Raw genomic sequence first — 19,769 nt, forward strand, 5'->3', positions numbered from 1 at the left:
TACGTTTAATAAATTATTTAATAGTACGGATTAAGAGCTTCTATTAGGCGAAAAGATTATAGATATATTTTATTTAGTTATTTATAATAATAAAATAGATTTTAGTAAAGGTAATTATAAAGACGGCTGGAGGGTAACTACGGTATTCGAAATTTATAGGGGTAATAATATAGAGATTCTCGCCGTCGTTGGATACGCGTTTAAATTTAAATTTGAATAAGTAATTGCGCGCAATCTTTTTAGAGCTACGACGAAGGCGGGTAGTCTCTTTAGGGGTAGGGTAATTGTAGTATTTAATATATTTGTATTATAATTAGTTAAAAACGAGTTTACTGTTGTAAGTACGAGATTGTTGCTTTATTAATCCTATACGATAGTAGTAATAAAAGTCGTAAACCGCTTTAGCAAGCGTTTATTCCTCTATAGGATTAATGTAAAAGAGTTTATTATTTTCGTCGATCGATTATATTAGTTCGTCGGTTTGGGGAGGCTCTAATTAGCTAGCGTTTTCATTATTGCTTATAGCAGTATAGAAACTAATTATAAATAAGGATTAAGATAATTACGATACTATAAAGCGGTTAGTAATTAATATTAATTATAGTATAATATGGGCGCTTTACTATTGGGTATTTAATTGAGTGCAATTGATTTGGCGGGTATAGTAGTAGTCGGGGTATAGGTATATAGTTATTGTATTATATAGCGATAAAATATGGTTTTGACTGTGTAGGAAAATATTGTATATTAAAATTGTTGAATTTTATTAATATTTCGTTGGATGTTATATGATATTTAAAAAGTGGGTTTTACCATACAAAACGCGGGACTTTATATATTAGCTGTTATCGGCTGACATATGGGGAAAAAGGGGTGCGTGAAGTTAAAATAGGGTGCGCGAGGATATTGGGGACGGTGCGGCAAGTTAAGCTCTTTTATATTATCCAACCAGGATTCGAATTAATAGACTATAACGTGCTGATCCGTTTGAGATTAAAGGCTGACAACACATCAGAACACCGCTGATGAGACGACAACCTATTATCTGCCAGTATCAATTATATTCGTCCCCAACTAAATAGTTATCGACGATTTACTCTCGTTTAAGAGAGGCATTGTACCTACCTTCTACTTCATTATACTCGTCCCCAACCAACCAACCCCGATTCAATCAACCTTATAATTGACAAGCCCCTGACTTCTCGTCCTTCAACTCTCATCCTCCGATTCTCAACTATCAATATTTTGGCATCTTTGAGCCTCCTTTCCTATTGAACTCGAATAACAATTCCACCCCCATACATCACAGCCCAACGCCTTTTGTAGTTTAAAGATTTTTGCATAGAAATTTTATACCCATCAATCCATCTCTTCCATGTTATCGGCCTTACCACTTGCGTCAATCTCATTACCAGGCTGACCGACTCGGAAAAATCCCGCCTCAAATTGGCAGCAGAATCAAAGGATCAAGATCAAGATTCTCAGTGGTTCGAGCAAGCCTGGCTTCACGATATCGGCAAGCTTGCGATGTTGTCACGCATCACGATAACTTGACTAAATGCCATTGAATCGTATGATACTCGCTGATATGGAGTTTCTAGCGATACTTCAATGTCTCGGCTTCTATTTAAGGTTAGAGGTACCTATACCCGAAAGACCGGTAAACTCATCCACGTCCGAGCCTGGTGACCCGATTCAGATCTATTCATTTTCTCCAGCTTTGCAACCATGGAAACTGTCATTTTTGGAAATCATTCTAATGTGATGAATGTCACGAGCATACCTACCTAGAGGTACCTACTGACGCAGCAGCCAAAAAGACTTTCCACTTTTGTGCATGAAGCAAAAGGGACAGCGCGGCGAGTCCAGGTCCTATTCTGCCTCTCCAGTTGACCATAATTGACGGCTTTTGAAACAAATGCAAGGGTAAGAAGATCAGATGATAAACTCTATATGTCCTGTTCAGATCTTGGTCAATAACTCCTCACCTAGTATTCTAGTTCTATAGTAATTATGTGCATATCTTCCCACTGTCTGTGGTTGTCAGTTTCATCCTCTCTATTATGTTGAACTCTCTCTCGTAGTTTCACACTCAGCTCTGTTTCTACCATCTATGGGGATTCCTATTGCTACCTCCTGAGTCTTTATTCTAAAGTCAATGAGCAGTACGCTGAATACGTGTCTGGTCTTCAATGTTAGGTCAATAGATGGACTCGGTTATTGTGCAACTTGACGACAGGTTGGACGAGTTCTCGAGAAGTTTAGATATATAAATCCCCTTCGCTCCTTTTTCTCCTCTTCGATCTTTCTTTCTTCAGCCAAAGTTGAGCTCAGATTCTTTTTTCTTCGATCGTCAAACTGGACAGTTCCAAGTTTCAAAGATTCACCAGTACAATATCTACATTACACCTTTTGATTTTGACAGCACTTTCTCCAAACTTGACTACACCTCTCGAGTTTCGATCACAACTTCCAACACCACAGACAAAAAGAATCACCCATCCAATCTAAACCCCTACCTCTATATATCACCCCACCCCAAACTTTTCTCCCAACATTATCCAAGATGGATAACAGCAACCTCCCCTCCCAGCCTCCCAACTCTCCCGCCGAGTCTCGCGGCTCGATTTCATCTGAGGATGGTGCACCAAGCGGTGCCCTCGTTTTCCTCGTGGGCCCCGCCCAAGAAGAGATTCCCGTGGACGTGACGGGTCTCCGCGAAGCCTCGTCCGTCTTTGCGGAACTCCTAGCGCCCCACGCCATGGAAATGCAAGGCATTCTCTACCCCGGTGGTTCTGGCTTGTTTGCTTCCCCGCTTCCCCGGGAGATTGCTCTTCCTGACGACGACGCTTTCGCCATGAAAGCAATTATTTACGCGCTTGCTTTCCCCGGCCGGTTCATCCGGCCCGCTACCCCCTCCGACCCTGCGCCTGGCCCGAGTGTGAGGGAGTTCCTCCACCTCGCGGTGGCTATCAAGAAGTACAAGTTGCAGGACAACTGGTTTGTGCCGTGGCCTCGCTGGTTTGAGGCGGTTGTTGACAAGGTCAAGGCGAACGGAACGGCCCAGGAGATGGTCTGGTTGGTCGCTGCTGCTTGGCAGCTGGGACAGAGAAGACGGTTTGCGGAGCTTGGCTTGGACTTGATGGTCAAGCATGAGGGCAGGGCTGGAAGCTACTTTCGGTTCTGCGAGAGGGATGGGGTCGTGCAGAGGGCGCTGCCTCTGAAGTTTTGGTGTAAGTCACATATCTCTGTATCATTCATATTGGATTCAATAAAAGCTAACTCTCTTGATCTGTTTTTCTAGGCCTTATCGGGGAGCGCGCGGCTCGTTTGCATAAGCGGGTCGTTGACCTCGTTCGCTCGAGGGTCCAAGATGACGGTTGCGGTTGTGGGGGAAGGGCAGAGATCAACAGCGCCTGGGCAAGCGTCTATGACGAGTACGGCTGGGGCGCTGCTGTTCCGCTGAGCGAGTTGCTTGGCGCGGCTGAGGCGCTGGCTGAGCAGGAGGTGGCTAGTGTGGCGGAGGAGTGCGATTGCATGGGTGAGAGGGACTTGGGTCCAGCGGCAGTCAGGGAGGAGCTGGAGAAGTTTAAGAGGGAGGCAAAGATCTGTGTTGAGTGCGTGCTGATGGACGAGGGCTCTCATTCGGTTGAGAACTCTGTTTACCATTGACTTCAGGTTCTATAATATGGTGCAGTAATAAACAAAGGAAAGGGGACTGAGCGAGTTTGACTAGTTTTTACCTTGCTTCCATTTGCGATTTGCTTTGCGTTGACATGTTTACACCCGAACCCGTGATATTGTGATCTTCCAGGCGTGTAGTGGCACAGACCGTGAAGGTTGCCAACGCATTGGCCGAGACACACACAAAAAAAAAAAAAAAGCAAATCAGAAACAAAGAAAGTGACTTGTGTTGGGTCACGGTATCGCTGAACGTCACTGCCTCGAGTACCTACTAGGGCAGTCACGCTCCCTCCACCATGGGTCGTGGGCCGGATCCACATGCTGACCAGAGAAGTTCCCTTGACGGAGCAGGTGCAAAGAGGACCACCAAAAAGGACTGTGGCTTTGGCAATGCCTTCCAAACTGGAAGAGGACCAGAATCCCTACTAGGAAATCTGTGGAGTCTGCGAAGGTGAATATTGATCCCACATATCGCACCGATTTCCTTCCTGACAATGCTTGGTCCCCTCCGTTATAGGGAATTGCTTCCCAATTGCCTTCAAAGTGGCATTCCTTGTACCTAGCTTCCAAAGACTGACTGTATCTGAAGTTTCCCGCTATGAGCTTTGTCGGCAGTTGAGGAACTTTCTCTTCGTCCACTGTGCTTTATCTAAAATGCCCGTTCTACCCAGTTGCCTTTTGATGTTTCCTCCAGTCTCTTCTCGTTTCCTATCGAAATGATAACATCAGTTATATAAGACAGTCCCAGCTCCATTACCCAACCTCTAAGCCAACTTCTCTATCCACCACACAACGAACGATGGAGAACACAAACCCTTCACACCGCGCCATAATGCCCCCACAGACTTCCGTTTCCAACGCTCTAACCAATACCAGTGATAGTCCACTCATCCACCTCTCTCCCGCCGCAAACGTAATCATCACTATCAACGTCATCAACGAAGACGACCCGTCCTCTCAGTCTGAGTCGGACCAACCCCATTCCCAACCTCTCATCCGCCTACTCGCCAACGACACCATCATCCGTTCTGCCTCTCAGAAGTTCTCAGCCACGTTGTTGTCCCCTTTGGAACCTGAATGTCAACAGCAGAACCGACTACTCAGCCACCCTTCAGACGTGTGGCCCCAGCCTCCAACCCCACCGAAGGAGGTCTTTCTCCCTATCCCGGATGATAACACGGACCCCGACGCTTTAAGAACAATCCTTTGCGTCTTACATCTCCGTAATGATCTAGTGGATGAAGTTCCCAAGCCCAGAGAACTACTCCATATAGCGCTCCTTGCCGATAAATATGAGTAAACCTCGGTGCACCCACCCTATAACCTGCGCGCACCCAAAAACCCTCTGGGCAGCCGACATGGAAATTATCGTATTTTGGCTATGTTTTTAGTCGTCTTATATGTCTGGTACCTTGGTCAGATTTGCCAGCTGGGTCGCCCAGCTATGTGAACCCCTATGTGATTCAGTAACCCCCAATTACCCAAATTTCGTAATACTTCTATAGCATTATAGTAGTACGATTGCAGTATGTACCTCTACATGTGGCGTGCAAAGTGTGGCGTGTGTAAAGTGTAGTACTGGTGCAAATAGCCGTATGAAAAAAAACGCGAAAGAAATGACCAAATTAGAGGGAATGTTTCGTGCATTGAAACGACGAAATTTAACTAGTAAAAACGGGGTTTACAATGTCAAGTGTCATCAGCTGCATGGTCCCACATTTTCCGGTTTTTGGGTGCGCTCAGGTTATGGGGTGGGTGCACCGAGGTTTACTCATAAATATGACCTTCGTAGAGCATTAAAGTTAGCAAGCGAAGCATGGTTCGCGAGAAGCATGGTGGAATGTACCTCTATGGCCTTGAGTCCTAAGGTTGTTGATCTCGGTATTGAATCCGATTATGATCCTGTCTTTAGGCCTAGAATGGCGTCAAAAGAAATCATGGACTTGGTGGCTGCCGCGTGGCTGTTCCGGAACAAGTCAGCTTTTGCAAAGTTGACGGTTGAGTTGGCGATGAGACCCCAGGAAAGCTTTACTTGGTTTTTGGAGGATAGACTACTGGAACAGGCGATGCCCGAGAAGTTTTGGAGTACGTACCTACTTAGCTTTCTCTAAGTGGGAGTGTGGACTTAATAATACTAACGTACTTTGAACTGTTCAGTCCTTCTCATCGACCGCACTGCTCGCCTCCGCTCCAATCTTCTCGAACTCATTTACATCCTTGGACAGGCAAATAAAACTGGTGGCATATTCACTCCTGCGTGCAATCATCCTTGGCACTCTTTTGATGATTACCAACAGCTTTACAAACAGTTCGGTTCTGGCAGGGTCAGACCCTCCGGTAACGGATACCCGCCCATTGATCTTGTGTTAGGGATAGAGACAGTCAACAAGCACGAGAGGATGTGTCCTGGCTGTGTGTGCGGGAATCGGGAACTGGATCCTCAGGCTGCCCAAGAGAAGTTGGAGAGAATCAAAGAGGGGGTCAGAATCTGTGTGGAATGTGTAGAGAAACCGGTCGAAATGGTGTGCAGTCATATGAACTGAATGTCCACGCCTGGATATCCTGCTCGTCGTTCATAGAGGTAGGTTCAAGATACGGAATCGAGATTCCATAGACAGCTAATAGAGAACGGGATGCTCTAGCAAACGACGGCGAGACACCGAGACCGCGGGTGATGAATCAGTGAAAAGCTCCTCTTCCATTGTATCGCTATCTATCCCACCAAAGACACTCACTTGGAGGGTCCAGATGTCAACAAATGATGACAAGACCAAGCATTGATGACCTGAACCTCCCAAATACACATCTTCCCTCAATCTCCATCTGCTACCTCCATCTCTCTTCAACAAAGAAAACAAGAAAATCCGTTGCGTTTGCCGATATTTGGGCTTTTATCCCTTCCTTCATGTGTAATATTGACTCTGTAGTCTGCGTCCAGTGCTTTTCCTCCTTCGTCTTATCTTTCGATCTGTATCATCGCAATCCAGACACCTGTCCAGGGCCCAAACATACATGTCGAACTACTCGTCAATCAAATCGAAAAGGAAGGACGAAGCCGGGGGTAACCTGGACGCAGCCTACAGAGCCGGGAAGGGATAAAAGCCCTTAGCGGGTCGGCCAACGCAACGGTCACCCCAGCACACCATGCCTAGCGCCGGTTCTCTCTGAAAGTTCATGTAACCTGAAGCTTGTTGAAGAGCCACGCCTACCTAGCAGGAGAGGAGGAGTCTCAGTGGATGTGGAAGGAATACCCCGATACCAACGTCAGTTGTTATCTGATATTGCTGCCACAACCATTGAGACTCTTCCGCTTCTGCGACATAGAGCGTGGAGATGGACAATCCAGCCCGATCCCGGATGTGCCCCAGTTCAACGCGCGTCCAGCAACTTCCAGCAAACCCCCTAGACATATTACCTAGCCTGTTGGCGTTTCTTCGCCTTGAATTGTTCAATCTAGTATGGTCGTCTCGAATGTGGCGTTTCAAGTTGTCGTCACGAGTGTAAGTCTTGGAACAAGTTGGACATTGATATTTTTCACTCGCGTCCAGGTTTCCACGACGGTGTGTTTTGCGGTGCCGTTCTAGCTGTGCTGGAGCAGCGAATGCAAACGGACATCCGTTCTCATCGCACACATGGGGTTTCTTGTGTGACTTTTGGTGGCGCCTGTCATGGTAAAACAAAGTCAGAGACTGTCCCAGTAAAGAAGGATGACGGAGCACAAAGGGAAACTAACTTGAGCTCTTTCTGACTGGGTTTTGTAACCTTGCAGCGGGGATAATCGCACACGAACTGATCACTGTTCCAGCTAATGGGGCTTGTTGACGAGTTGCTTCCAGTACTTGCTTGCCATGCCATGTCCGGAGAGCGTGCCGTGCTCGTGCTGCTGGTGGTTTGCCATCCATAGGGGCTCATGCAGAAACAGGTATTTTGCTCAAGCTGAAGGTTCGCAGCCGGTTGCTCCCAATTTGTAAGGAGATTGAAACTGGGCGTGTGCTGAAGGTTGTAGGATTGCATCGGCATGTCCACGAGCGGTGATGGAGGCCAGTCCAGCTGCATCAGTGGAAGACCTTGGATTATCGGCCTTGGGACAGGACCCGAATCCCACGCGGAAACATCGGCGTCGTTCTCAGTCAGTGTGCGTATCTGCTGAAGTGGTGGACAAAAGTCGAGATGCTGCGATGCAAGGCCATTGGGGTCCTGGCTTGTGTTGTAAATAGCATCGCATATGTTTTGAGTGTTCGCCGAAAGGTCTGGAAAATTTCCGTCAAGGTTTAACTCTGAGCCTTGATAGGGTAAGTGTGGTGGTACCCAATCGAAACCGAGACGCTCAAGACTGTTGCCGTATTCCTTGCTGTCGTAGTTGTTGCTGACGTATTTGTTGCTGTCGTAATTATCAGTGTCGTCGTCAACCTGGCAAGTCCCCTGACCCAACTCCCACCATGATGTCCCATCTTCTTCACTCCCACTTCCCCCCAGCTGACCAAAGAAACGATTATTTGCCGAATCAACACTCGACAACAAGGGGTAGCCAGAGCTCGAGGGCCCTGTAAACAAGAGCTCGTGCCCACACCTTATTTCCGAGTGTTGATTTGGCAAATAATTGTTAGCTTGATCACTGCAACATTGCCAAATGCTTGGGTGCCGGGTGGGGGGTCAAAGCGCCCCCACCGGTGCGCTTCTTGCTGGTTGGGATTGTGATGCTGTGCGGTTGGGACTTTGGTTAGTCTTGTTTGTTTCGTTCTTGAGTCCGATCAAAGGTTGGGCAGATTTGCGGATGGGGTGCCTACCTACCGAAGGCGAAGGGGGAGGACCTAGGGATTGGTGCGCCCAGAGCAACTGGTGAAAGGACGGGCGGTCTCCCTCAAGTGAATCCTGTCGTCAAAGGAGCAACATCAATCCATCGAGGCCTCCTACCCCTCATATATCTTTTCGATCGATTGCTCTCAGACCTGCCAGTTCAGGGCCGACCTTGTTTGGCATCCCCACCTCTTGGCGTGGAGGCAGGCCTGCTGAGGCATGCTCGTCGACGGCATGATGCATGCATGATGCAGCATTCGGGTGGTATCCGGAGCCTGCCTCAACAGCTGTTTGCTACCTATCATTGGACGCAGTACTTAGCATCGATGGGAGACGGTAGGGTGGATACCCAGGCGCAAGCAATTGTGGTGATAAAAGGTCTTGAATGCGTCAAGGACCCCTAGGTATCGTGGGTGTTATGTGCTGACCGTGACGTGTTCGGTTGGCTCGGCGGGCGTCGTCGTATTGGTCAAGACGGACGTGTTGGTATTGAGGTACATATATAGACTACTGTAATGCGTGGTCAGGCCTGCACCTTCGGAAAGAGCGCCACAGCGGCCTTGAGACCATGCCGCGCCCCTTCCGCCTCCGCATCAAAGACTTCTGCATGTTCTCCAAGTTCTGTCTGTCCTTGGAAGATTACCTTGTATTGGCGTCGACACAACTTGGGATAGGAGTCTAACGGCAAGCATCCCACCCACTGCCTGATCTGGGTGATCTGGGTTTCTCTCTCCTTTCTTTTTTTTATTCCGAAGACACCTTCTCCCGCGACTTACCGTCCTCGACAATCACCCGTAACCATCAATCTCGCGGAAGGCTCTCAATTAGAGCACTAAACGGCCTCAAACTGGTCTTCGTTTGACCCTAATCACTAACAATAACCAGAATTTATTACGCCACGAAAGCCTCTTTTCGGTCTCTCCCAGTCTGTTCTTATGCCTCTATCCGTCTCTTTCGAGCTCCCATAAGACTGAAAGATATCAGAGGGCAACAAACCGTTACGGCACCTGTCCGCTAAGACTGAACGAATGAATTGACGGTGAGGGACTCACTGGCCACCGCACGACATTCGGACATACGACTCGGAGGAAGCAAGCAGTTCATATCCGTCTATCTGATACTACATCATCATCAAACCACGGCCTATCCATCGGAGGCATCAATGGTCATAAATTATCATGATGGTTCATGGAATTTGTCACCACCAGATCAGTCACATCGTGCCCGCCACCCATTTTGATCCTCCTCCTCTAAGAGCTGCACCCACCAAGACGCACACTCCCAGCATAGATCTCATAACTGTCAGCATTCGCCGCTGCCTGCGCAGCCGAGAGCCGCTTCGCAGCCGCCTGGCCGTACGCATAGTCATCCGTGCCAAACAGGTGCGTCATCTCGTGCAGGATGCTGCCAGCCTTGTCATAGTCGTCGTCGGCGCAGGTGCTGGCGAACTCGGGGAAGCCCCAGAAGCCGTTGTTGGGGCAGGGCACGATGGTGTTGGCGCTGGGGATCGTGTACAGCAGGGCGCTGCCGTCGGAGCAGTCGCCGTAGGTGTCGGCGCAGGAGATGGCGGGCGAGGTGCTCTGGACGTTCTTGACGTCGTTGTAGATGGAGCGCACCTTGGACTCCACGGAGGTGGACTTGAACCAGGTGGTGAAGTAGTCCGCCGCCGAGCCGGCCGCCGTGTAGGCCGCGCCGGCCATGGAGATGGCGTCGGAGACACTGGTCCTGAGGGCGTTGGTCTGCGAGGCGGAGCAGGAGTGGTAGGTAACGGAGCGCCTGGCGATACGGGAGGCGGGTGCTCCTGCTAGGCGATTGGAGATGTGGTCACTTTTGGGGAGTAGGAAGTATGTTAGCCGGGGACGGGGCTTCATGAGCGACTGACAGGCGGGTGGGTGGGCTTACTCGGCGGCTTTGCTCTGGTCGGGCGTGATGGTGTACGAGTCCGAGCTGGCCTCGCAGAAGGAGAGGTCCTTGAGCGAGTCGGGCGCGGTCGTTCCCGTGACGTATTTGAAACCCTGGAGGGCCGAGATGTTGGCGCTCTTGACGCCGGAGAGCCTGTAGGTCCTGGCGGCGTTGACCGAGGCTGTGACGGACTCGCCGGGCTGGAGGGTCTGGAACATGTCGGGAGAGACGCCGCTACGCTTGTAGTTGACGTAGGAGCCCTCGAAGGGAAGTGCCTTGCCGGCTTTCGGACATGTCAGCCATGATGCGTTGGGACAATGCTAAGGGGGATTTGCTTACAGGCATCAGTCACGACGAGATCCTTGGTAGCGTGTTCACTGAGCACCGTGTTGCCCTTGAAGACTGTGATGGGCTCGGCTCCGGTGTTGGTGACGGAGACTTGGGCGACGTGATGGTCTGCGCCGACAATCTGGACAGAGAGTGGGCAAGCAGCCATGGCTGCGCCAGCCAGAGTGGCAACGGTGAGGACGTTGGGGATCATGGTGATGTGTGTCGAGACTGAGACTGAGTAAAGATGTCTGGATAGCCTGTCTAGGGGAAGAGGTCATAGGGGGGGGGGGGATACATGAGTATAAGTAGTCATCCTACGAGGCACGACAAACTCGACCATCCCTCCATCATACGCCGATATCGATCTCTCCCAGCCCGGCCAAACATACCCTATTGTAGGAGTCTCGACCGATTACTACCACAACCTCCACAAGCATCCCCAAGTATCATAGCCCGAGGGTCTGGTCTCAAAGCGCTTGGACGAGGAGGAAGCCGTTTCTGAAGGTCGCTAAGAGGAAAGTGTGATGCTATTCACAGTCCAGGGGTACCATCAGATCAACCTTCTCAATTAGGACTAGCTGGCACGTCCTGCTTATCGATATGTAATCTGTTCGGTCCAAAGACACCTTACTCTCTTGGCAAATCTACAAGATGATCACTATGCGACGCTGCTAAAAGATCATGCCAGGGTAGCCATGGAGCCATTTTTGGAGGTGCCAGTCGAGTGGTGGAAATGCTAAAAGTGCCATGCTACCTGTTCACAGTCAGGGGTAGCATCAACCTTCTCAATTAGGACTAGCTTGGCATGTTCCTGCAAATCAACCGAGCGAGGGCGCGCCGAAGGATGCCGAATATGTGCACCCCGTTTGACGATGATCGTATGTAAGATCCTCATCCGATTTGATCTACTAGACGATTTAAGGAAGTTGATAATACGTTTATCCGGTTGCGGGGAAGCACAAGAGTGAACTGGCCGGTATCGGTGCGTAGGTTATGGGTAGTGAGGGAAACGGCCACAAGGCGTCTCTGCTAGGGGATCAAGACTGGCGGATAACATGGTAATGATGCTTGGCAATGAGTTTCCATGGTGGTGTCTTCTTTGATGAGCTCAGCTCGTCCTGCGGGTGTGTATTGATGCTGATTAGTCTCATAGAATTCTGTCTGAATCTGGCGCTTGTACTTCTCGTCCAGATTGAACTTGTGGGTCCACTTGGTGCCATCGAACTTGGGGAAAGCGTTGAGCTTGATGGTGCTCTTTATGGTGGAGTGAGCCGGCTCGGCGGCCTTGACTCGGTTGCCGTCGTCATCCATAATGCCGGTCATGGCATCAGTGCCGGGGCCAGGGTCTCTGGCCGCGGTGCCCGGAAGTCCAGCTCCAGCGGGTCCTCCAGCAAGATTACCAGTCGGGATTCCGGGCATGATAACGGTAAGAGAGTCAAGGAAAGGTACTGGTTGATTGTGTCAGTTGGTTGCTTGAAGAGCCCAGTAGACAGAAGGCCTGGGAAGGCCTTGTTTACATACTGATTCTTCAGAGTGCGCCGTTGCGCCGTGGCTTGGAACGCACGTTTTGCTCTCTCCTTTCTCATCCAAGAACGCATCTTGCAAGCTTGTGCTCTTTGACAGTCAATTCTTTCTGGCTTTCCCACGCACCGAACTCATAGTGCGTCACACCTCCTCTTCCATGCTGGACAACGCCGACAACGACATCGCCCAAGACGATCTACTCCTGCAGATCTGGGCCGTATCAGGGGTATCCAGCCCGCGATGCCGACCACTAGAACATGTTTGATGTTGGGAAACGGGCGGCGCATGTTGGCAAGAGCCGTGGCGGCTGGTTCAATACCCATGCGCGGGGAGACACAACCATCACGGCGAAGTGCGAACCTATACGTCCTACGTGATAGATGTTGAACCATATGTACGGAAGGGAGCGGTCACGATGAACGACATTGTGGTAGTGAACGTCTTGATTGATTGAAGAGAAAGCGAGAAAGAAGAAGGAGGATGAAGTCCCACTTATATACAGGGTAGCCATGTGTGGATCGTATCCACTGATGCCAAGAGAATGCCAAGAGCTGGTGATGGCTTCAACAATAAGGACCGTCGTCGTCAGGTAGGAACTTCCATTGTTCTGGGGTCCTCTAGCATTTCCACCGCAGCGCTGAGTTCCAAGGGCAAGGGGGCGATTCAGCCGACTGTGTACCGAGAGGTGTCATGTGAGGGATCCATGTAGGCAAATGTCGACATGGAACGTGATTATCCAAAACGAAGAACAACACTGTCTCGTGTTGCAGATACCCCAAGCACAAAAGGGACTTGGGATTTTAACGTCTACTCAAGGTATTAGAGCCAAGACACCAGGTGGAGAGGGGTAGGTTGAGGCTCAGCTCTGCAGGAGTCATCGTGTCAACCACTCACATCGATGCACATCTGCAAGCCATGAGCACGCCTCAAGTCATCAAACGAAGGGTGTGGCTTGCGCGATGCAGCTCAAGACTGGAAAGGCGGGGTTCCCTGACACCTCAACCTCATCACTGGGGAAGCTGCGTTTGTACCTCCCGTCGGACCACGTCCTCACGGCATCTGCCTACCAAAGTTCCACTTCTTTTCCTCGGCATCTAGACTGAGTGTACCTAGCACCTTCTCAACTGCTTCTTCTCAACGCCCAACTCTATCGACCGTCCGGAATTTCCCCCCTCCATCAGTTGCTGATTACACTTCGTTCTTGCCAATAGCCCGCCAGTCAATTACCAACATGGGTGACGACTCGGACATCCTCGAAGTTTCCCCTGTGGGAGACATCATCTTGGTCGTCGGCCCTCCTGAGGAGGAGCAAGTGCGTCTTAGGGTTTCGTCCACAATCCTTAGATCGGCCTCCAAAGTATTCGACGCCATGTTTTCGCCGCCTTGGGTCGAAAGCTCCCGCACGCTTTCGCTCGAAGCTCCCAAGGACGTTGAACTTCCTGAAGACGACTCCGAGGCAATGAAAGCAATCTGTTACGCCATCCACCACCGTCCTGACATGATACCCTTTGTTGATGTGAACGGAAAGCAAATTCTACAGGCTGCCCGTACCATTGACAAATACGATCTGGGTACGGCAACGCAACTGCTTACCGACAAGTGGCTCCGTCCACAGCTGCAGGGAAAAAGCGTCGAGGACCTGCTGTATATGGCCGCAGCAGCCACGGTGGTGGAAAACTACGAGGCTTTTTCCAAGCTCACCTGGCTAGTCATGATCACCCACGAGGGCAGCTATCGCCGCTTCCAAAACGATGAACAACTTAGTGAGCTGTTGCCTCGAGTAACATTCGGTATGAGTTGTCGCACGGGCGGCTAGAGATCCACAACCTTGTTTCCACATATTTGCTGACACTGGTGTAATTGAAGTACTACTCGCGGAGCGAACCTTCTTGATCCGTGAGCAAATTTTCAAGGCCTTGCATGGAGCAGGACCAGAGCAAACTTGCCAATGCGTTCAAACCGTTAAGAATGAAATAGAGTCGGTAAGAGACGGCTTCGGTGCCGGTAATACTATCTCGATCCTGAAAGCATTGAGGGGCATGGTTAAGGTTGCCAATGCGCAAGATGCTCTCGAGGAGATTTCCTGCTCAGCTAACAGACGGCACTGGTGTCGCGAACTTCGGTTTCCGGACTGGACCGAGAGCGAAACCAGTCTCTGCCTTCGATGCCTACAGAACGACCCAAACATGGAGAAGGCATGCGAGCATAAGAAGGAACTTTCCTATAATGATCGCTATAGGGAAAAACGTGAGCTAAATACATTATATCTGTATTGACATCAACGGTGGACGGGATGTCGGTTTCCCTTCAGATAAAGAGCACTTGGATGTAACTCGGAAGGATTGGTAGCCTTGGAGATGACAGATATATGTAAGGGAGAACCTGCGCGCATCCTATGATTTCCTACACGTACCCTACAGAATTTGCAATCTTTCATATTTCTTTCACGATAACGACTGCATCATCGCCCTCCACTTCGTGTCCTAATATGGAAGCGCCAATTTCACGCATCAAAGAAATTTTCACTTCCTCAGTAAAGTCTCTTTGACACCTGGTTTTGATAACGTTGAAGTGGTTGAGATCTCACGTTCAAATCCTTCGACAATCTGACATACCTATTTGAGTTCAATCGCTCGCTATTCCGCGGGCCCAAAACGGTTCAGTCCAAGGAAGAGGGATGTATAACCAGAGGCTTGGCCATCATGTACCATAGAAGAACGCCTCCGGGTTCAAACAGTTAACGTGGCGGGTGTTAGGGAGGCGGAGGTTCAAAATTAGTACGTATGTAGGTGTGACTTTTTGTTGTATGTGGGCAAGGAGAAACATAATAAACAATGGAAATGTGTTGATGGTGAACGAAAGCGCAAAACAATGTGATAATAAAAACACCCTAGGTCTTTGACTTTGTTTGTTGCCCTATCTTAAGTAGATACCTACCTACTAAAATTCAAGTGACAGTGTTCCGAGTATGGCAGCGTATGAGAAGGCAGCGATCATCAGGTAATTATGAAAAACAGAAACCAACGCGCTCAACCATTTATACAGCCGGAGTATGACCGGATAATCGGGGGCGGAAAACGCTTTCGTGCTGACTTCGAGTTCATCCTGACTGACAGGGCGATAACAACAATTGGGAGGTATTTGCAGTCTGCGAGCATGGAGAAATAAGGCTTATATTGTACTTAGGTCAACAACTCCAGGTGATCAAGGACGATCTGCAATGTTGACGTTCAGAGATTCAGAAATCCTTCAAATGTCAGGTACGATGCCCCTGTGGTTGACAATGGACCCAGACGGCAGCGCGGGTGGCCCTGCCCTTGCTTGTGGTGTACCTACATAGAAGTCGTGACCCTACAACGCATCCCCCCCCACAGTGCATCGCGTCCCATATCGCGTTTCCCCCCAATAACAACATCAACAACTCTACTAAAACGCTATCAATCTAATTAATTCTTAGCCATGCCGACTCAGAAAGACTGTTACGCGAGGATGTACTTTACAAGTGATGATAATAGAGAATGATAATGTAAGCAACTGGTTGCTGGACAGAGTAATAGTATGTAACGATTAACGATAGTTTTATTAAAGGAAGTTGAAGATAAGAGTTGTCGCGAGCTTCAACTTGGAACTTCGTATACGACTTTATTAAGTATAAGTAAAATAAATATAAGGTTAGTATAATATAAATTAATAATCCGTTAATTTTAATAGAGGTTGACGGGATGAATACTCTTATATAGTAGATTATGTACTCTAACGAGTATCTACTATAATAAGATAGAATATTTAAGTATCTACTAAGAATACCCTATAATATTTCTCCCTCGATAAAAGGAGAAGAGTGTTTGTTATTTACGTAATGTTATTAAATCTAATTATATATATAAAAAATCCGGTTATTTATTAGAATTTTTATTTATTTACTTATATTTAAATTAACTACCTAATATAAAAACGTACATCTACTCGAATAGAGTATATAGTTTAATAATTTAGTACTAATCTTTTAATAACCGAATTCGCAACGAGGTATACGATTATTAAAATTATTTTCTTCTATTTCCTTATTTTCGTTTATACGTTGTATATTTTAATAAGAATATTTACGTCCTAATAGAGAGTCTTTTTACTTTTAATTAGTAGGAAAATAATTGCGGCGAGGAAAGTAGGTAGTAAATAAAATATTAAAGCGAGAATTAAAGTAAATTAATATTATATGAAATTTGTTAGATAATTCCGTTAAATTAGGTATATATTGAAGCGAAAGGTTGCTGGAGCGAATACTATGAAGAGTAGTAATATTAGGAAGGGCTTCGAGTATACGGGTTCTATTGGTAGCCGAAGTTGCGGAATAGCAGCGAATACGAATTTCTTACACTTCTCTAAATTCAGTACGGAGGGTCGTTAATTTTGCTTATAGTTTTTATATAATTTTACTTTAATATTTATTAAAGGTTACTAAAATTTTAATTTATTTTTTTAAAGTATTTGTTAATATACCTTCGATTTTTTTATAAGAGATAAAGTTGATAGGTAGGGCGGCTTCTTTATTAATTTCAATAATATAATCAATTACTTTCTTAATTATAGGAAATTTATTTAAGGCCAATTCGGTAGGTGCTATTTAAATACAGTAGAAATAATTAAGTTTGTTTAATAGATTATTAATTTACTTAAGGAGTTTAGTATTATAATTAGAGTATTAGATAGTAAGTAGTATTATTTTCGAAGGGATGCAATTAGTAAAATTGGTATTTCTATTGCATTTTTTATTAAAGGTAAGGTTAAGAGTTATTTTAGTATTGCGAATTAACTTGTATTGCGAAAAGGAGTAGTTGCTAGTAAATTGTCTCTTATATTCCTCCTTATTTTTTATATGTGTTTTGACGATTTTTTCGATTTCCGTATATAACTCTTAATTAATTTTAATATTAAGATTAGTATAATCTTTATTATAGTTGGCGAAGGTATTGGCGAAGGTTAGATATACTTTTCCTTTATTATTACTTTTACTAATAATAGCCGAGTATAATTGTATAATACAGGTTGGAGTTTTATATACTTTTTTTAAAGTTACTTTAGTAGTTAGAGTTTTAATATAAAATAAAATAGGGGCCGGTTTAATTAAGGGTTATAAAACTTTACGAGCTTTATTGGCTAGTTAGGCGAATTTTTAATATTCTTAAATTTCAGAGAAGTTAATATTATTAATATTAATAATACGGTTATTAGGGTAGATATTATAGAGAATAGTTAGGTAATATACTTAGAGATGTTTATTAGCGGTAATTAATTCCTCTATATATTCTTTTCCAAAGAGGATATTATTAAATTTAATAACGATTATAGGAATTAAATTGAATTCTCTATTAGAGTATAACTTTTAAATTTTGGTATCATTAAGTTTAGTAAGAGCATTAGATTCCTATTCCTACTAAAATCTATTACAATTATTAGGAATTAAGTCCTTTAGAAATTCGTTTAATAAAAATACAGGCGTAAGGTAGGTAAGATTGCTATTAATAGAGTATAGGATTATTAAATTTATATTAATTAATTTACCTATATAATTAATAGTACTATAAAAAATAGAATATAGTTTATTTTTATATAGTATAAAGAGATAGTTAGTAATTATAATTAGTATTAGGTGTTTGCCGTTTTCCGTTTTCTTAGGGTTATAGATAAGAATTCTTTAGGTAAATTGGAAGGATTTATTAGGAAGATGGCTAAGGGGATTATAGGGGTGATGATTTTGACCGAAATTGTTGAATATATTGATGGTATACTTATAGTGAATATAATTAAAGAAATATCCGAGCGAGATTGAGTTTATTTATTCGATAAGATTAGTTATAAAGTTGGGTAGTATTATATATATATTATCTATTCCTAAGCTAATAATCTTACTAGGAATACTGTTAATAGTATAATAGTTAAAGTATTTTATTATATTAATTAATATATTAAATTATAAGTTGTGTTCGAGTAATTGTAGGGTAAGCTACCGGTCTGCTATAAAATTACGTAGATTACTATTGCAGTTAGAACTATTGATTTAGTTATTGAAAATTGTAAGTAGGTTATTAGTAGGCGGCGGGGAGTTTATATTAATATTGGTTATTTTATTATACTACGGTTGTAATTAGCAAGTATAAGATAAAAGAGGATTAATAAATAATAATTAGTTTTAATAAAATTATTATATAAGGTTGTAGTAGAATTGAATGTATAGGGATAGGGTAAGTAGTAATAAGGTTATTAGAATAAGAAGGAGAGAGTGTGAGAGTAGTTGGATAATTTTAATTTTTTTGAAAGTTGTATGTACGTATTAAAACTCTTCTTTTACGAATATTTACTTACCGGGGCTGTTTACTATGTATAACTATAGCTGCCGCTACCTTCGTACGATTATATATATCTATTTAATTAGAATAGAAATTTTTAATTGAAGTTGTAAGTAGCGTGTAGTATGTTATTTTATATACTATTAGTAATAGGCCTACTTCTATTTAGATATATTTTTAAGCGAAGTTTTGGAAATTTTAATAGAAAATATAGAAAATATAATTTCTGTAGGAAAGTTTAATATAGAAAGAAAATAGAAAAATTTTAAATAAAAGAAACGTTTTTAAACTTTTATAGTTTTTAAATAATCTCCCTCTCTTTTCGACAAAAAATGTTACATTTTCTATTAATTTTAATGCTACATCCGTTAAAATATATTTCTAATACGTTAAATTACCTTCCTATAATTGCTTTAGAATAGTAAATTTAATAGATATTTTTTATTAAATTCTTTTACTAATTCCTTCGAATTTCTTATAAATTTACTACGTAGTTCCTATATATTATTTTTATCCTAGTACCCGGTCTATTTAATTAAATATTATACGTTTGACGGGCTTTAGTTTCTAGTAATAAGATTTTTAATTTCCTATTCCTTTTATCCGTTTACTTTAATTGGTAGTAGTAGTAGAATTTTGCGATTAAACAGATTAGGACCCTATACTAATTTATAAAGATGTATTATTAATATAATAGAATAAATATATTAAGTATTAGGCAAATTAAATCGGTAAGTTAGTAGGCTAATTTTTTTGAGAATCCGATAGGGACCTATTTATTCTACTAACTATTTTCTCTTCGGGCTCCTAGGGAGGTAATAACCTTTATTAAGACGTAAGTAAATTTTATTATTTATATTAAAGGTTATTGGAGAGTGTTTAGAATTATATTATTCCTTCGTAGTTATCTTAGTCCAATTAATGAATTTTGCGGCTTTAAACTAATATTTTTAATAAATGATTGCTAAAGATTTTATAATAGTAGTTTCTTAATTATTCGGTACGAATAAATTGAAGGCCGTTCGTAGTTTAAAGTTATATATTAATTTATTTAGTAATAATCTAATAGTAGATTAGATAGTATTATTTAAATTATATTGTAATATAGTTAATATTAATATTTAAGGAATAATATTTGTTGTATACTATATACAAATAGCTATTTTAGTAGTTTGGTTAATTCTT

At 44.5% G+C, this 19,769-nt stretch overlaps 7 protein-coding genes across 7 annotated transcripts; 4 read left to right on the top strand and 3 right to left on the bottom strand.

The window, feature by feature from the left end:
* Nucleotides 1–2,566: 2,566 nt before the first annotated feature.
* On the top strand, nucleotides 2,567–3,672 carry NCU05912 (hypothetical protein; the record flags this gene model as incomplete). The annotated part of the gene is made up of 2 exons (XM_953019.1): nucleotides 2,567–3,233; nucleotides 3,305–3,672. 2 exons carry the CDS (start codon nucleotides 2,567–2,569, stop codon nucleotides 3,670–3,672), a joined length of 1,035 nt encoding a protein of 344 aa, XP_958112.1.
* Nucleotides 3,673–4,516: 844 nt separating this feature from the next.
* On the top strand, nucleotides 4,517–4,984 carry NCU05911 (hypothetical protein; the record flags this gene model as incomplete). The annotated part of the gene is made up of 1 exon (XM_953018.1): nucleotides 4,517–4,984. The coding sequence occupies one exon, from the start codon at nucleotides 4,517–4,519 to the stop codon at nucleotides 4,982–4,984; it is 468 nt and encodes a 155-aa protein (XP_958111.1).
* A 637-nt stretch (nucleotides 4,985–5,621) lies between these two features.
* Nucleotides 5,622–6,227, top strand: NCU05910 (hypothetical protein; the record flags this gene model as incomplete). The annotated part of the gene is made up of 2 exons (XM_953017.1): nucleotides 5,622–5,769; nucleotides 5,842–6,227. The coding sequence occupies 2 exons, from the start codon at nucleotides 5,622–5,624 to the stop codon at nucleotides 6,225–6,227; spliced, it is 534 nt and encodes a 177-aa protein (XP_958110.1).
* Nucleotides 6,228–6,368: 141 nt separating this feature from the next.
* Nucleotides 6,369–8,717, bottom strand: NCU05909 (hypothetical protein; the record flags this gene model as incomplete). The annotated part of the gene is made up of 5 exons (XM_953016.3): nucleotides 6,369–6,893; nucleotides 6,948–7,347; nucleotides 7,418–8,228; nucleotides 8,472–8,556; nucleotides 8,634–8,717. 5 exons carry the CDS (start codon nucleotides 8,715–8,717, stop codon nucleotides 6,762–6,764), a joined length of 1,512 nt encoding a protein of 503 aa, XP_958109.3. The 3' UTR covers nucleotides 6,369–6,761.
* A 450-nt stretch (nucleotides 8,718–9,167) lies between these two features.
* Nucleotides 9,168–11,334, bottom strand: NCU05908 (hypothetical protein). The gene is made up of 3 exons (XM_953015.3): nucleotides 10,723–11,334; nucleotides 10,384–10,666; nucleotides 9,168–10,308 (listed from the first exon to the last, which is right to left on the bottom strand). The coding sequence occupies exons 1-3, from the start codon at nucleotides 10,922–10,924 to the stop codon at nucleotides 9,732–9,734; spliced, it is 1,062 nt and encodes a 353-aa protein (XP_958108.1). The 5' UTR covers nucleotides 10,925–11,334; the 3' UTR covers nucleotides 9,168–9,731.
* Nucleotides 11,335–11,742: 408 nt separating this feature from the next.
* Nucleotides 11,743–12,594, bottom strand: NCU05907 (hypothetical protein; the record flags this gene model as incomplete). Its single annotated transcript, XM_953014.2, has 2 exons — nucleotides 12,235–12,594; nucleotides 11,743–12,161 (listed from the first exon to the last, which is right to left on the bottom strand). Exon 2 carries the CDS (start codon nucleotides 12,130–12,132, stop codon nucleotides 11,743–11,745), a length of 390 nt encoding a protein of 129 aa, XP_958107.1. The 5' UTR covers nucleotides 12,133–12,161; nucleotides 12,235–12,594.
* Nucleotides 12,595–13,228: 634 nt separating this feature from the next.
* On the top strand, nucleotides 13,229–14,684 carry NCU05906 (hypothetical protein). Its single transcript, XM_953013.3, has 2 exons — nucleotides 13,229–14,027; nucleotides 14,104–14,684. Exons 1-2 carry the CDS (start codon nucleotides 13,469–13,471, stop codon nucleotides 14,511–14,513), a joined length of 969 nt encoding a protein of 322 aa, XP_958106.3. The 5' UTR covers nucleotides 13,229–13,468; the 3' UTR covers nucleotides 14,514–14,684.
* The last annotated feature ends 5,085 nt before the right edge of the window (nucleotides 14,685–19,769 follow it).

The sequence above is a fragment of the Neurospora crassa genome, linkage group VI (genome assembly GCF_000182925.2).
Source record: "Neurospora crassa OR74A linkage group VI, whole genome shotgun sequence".
NCBI classification, from domain to species: domain Eukaryota; kingdom Fungi; phylum Ascomycota; class Sordariomycetes; order Sordariales; family Sordariaceae; genus Neurospora; species Neurospora crassa.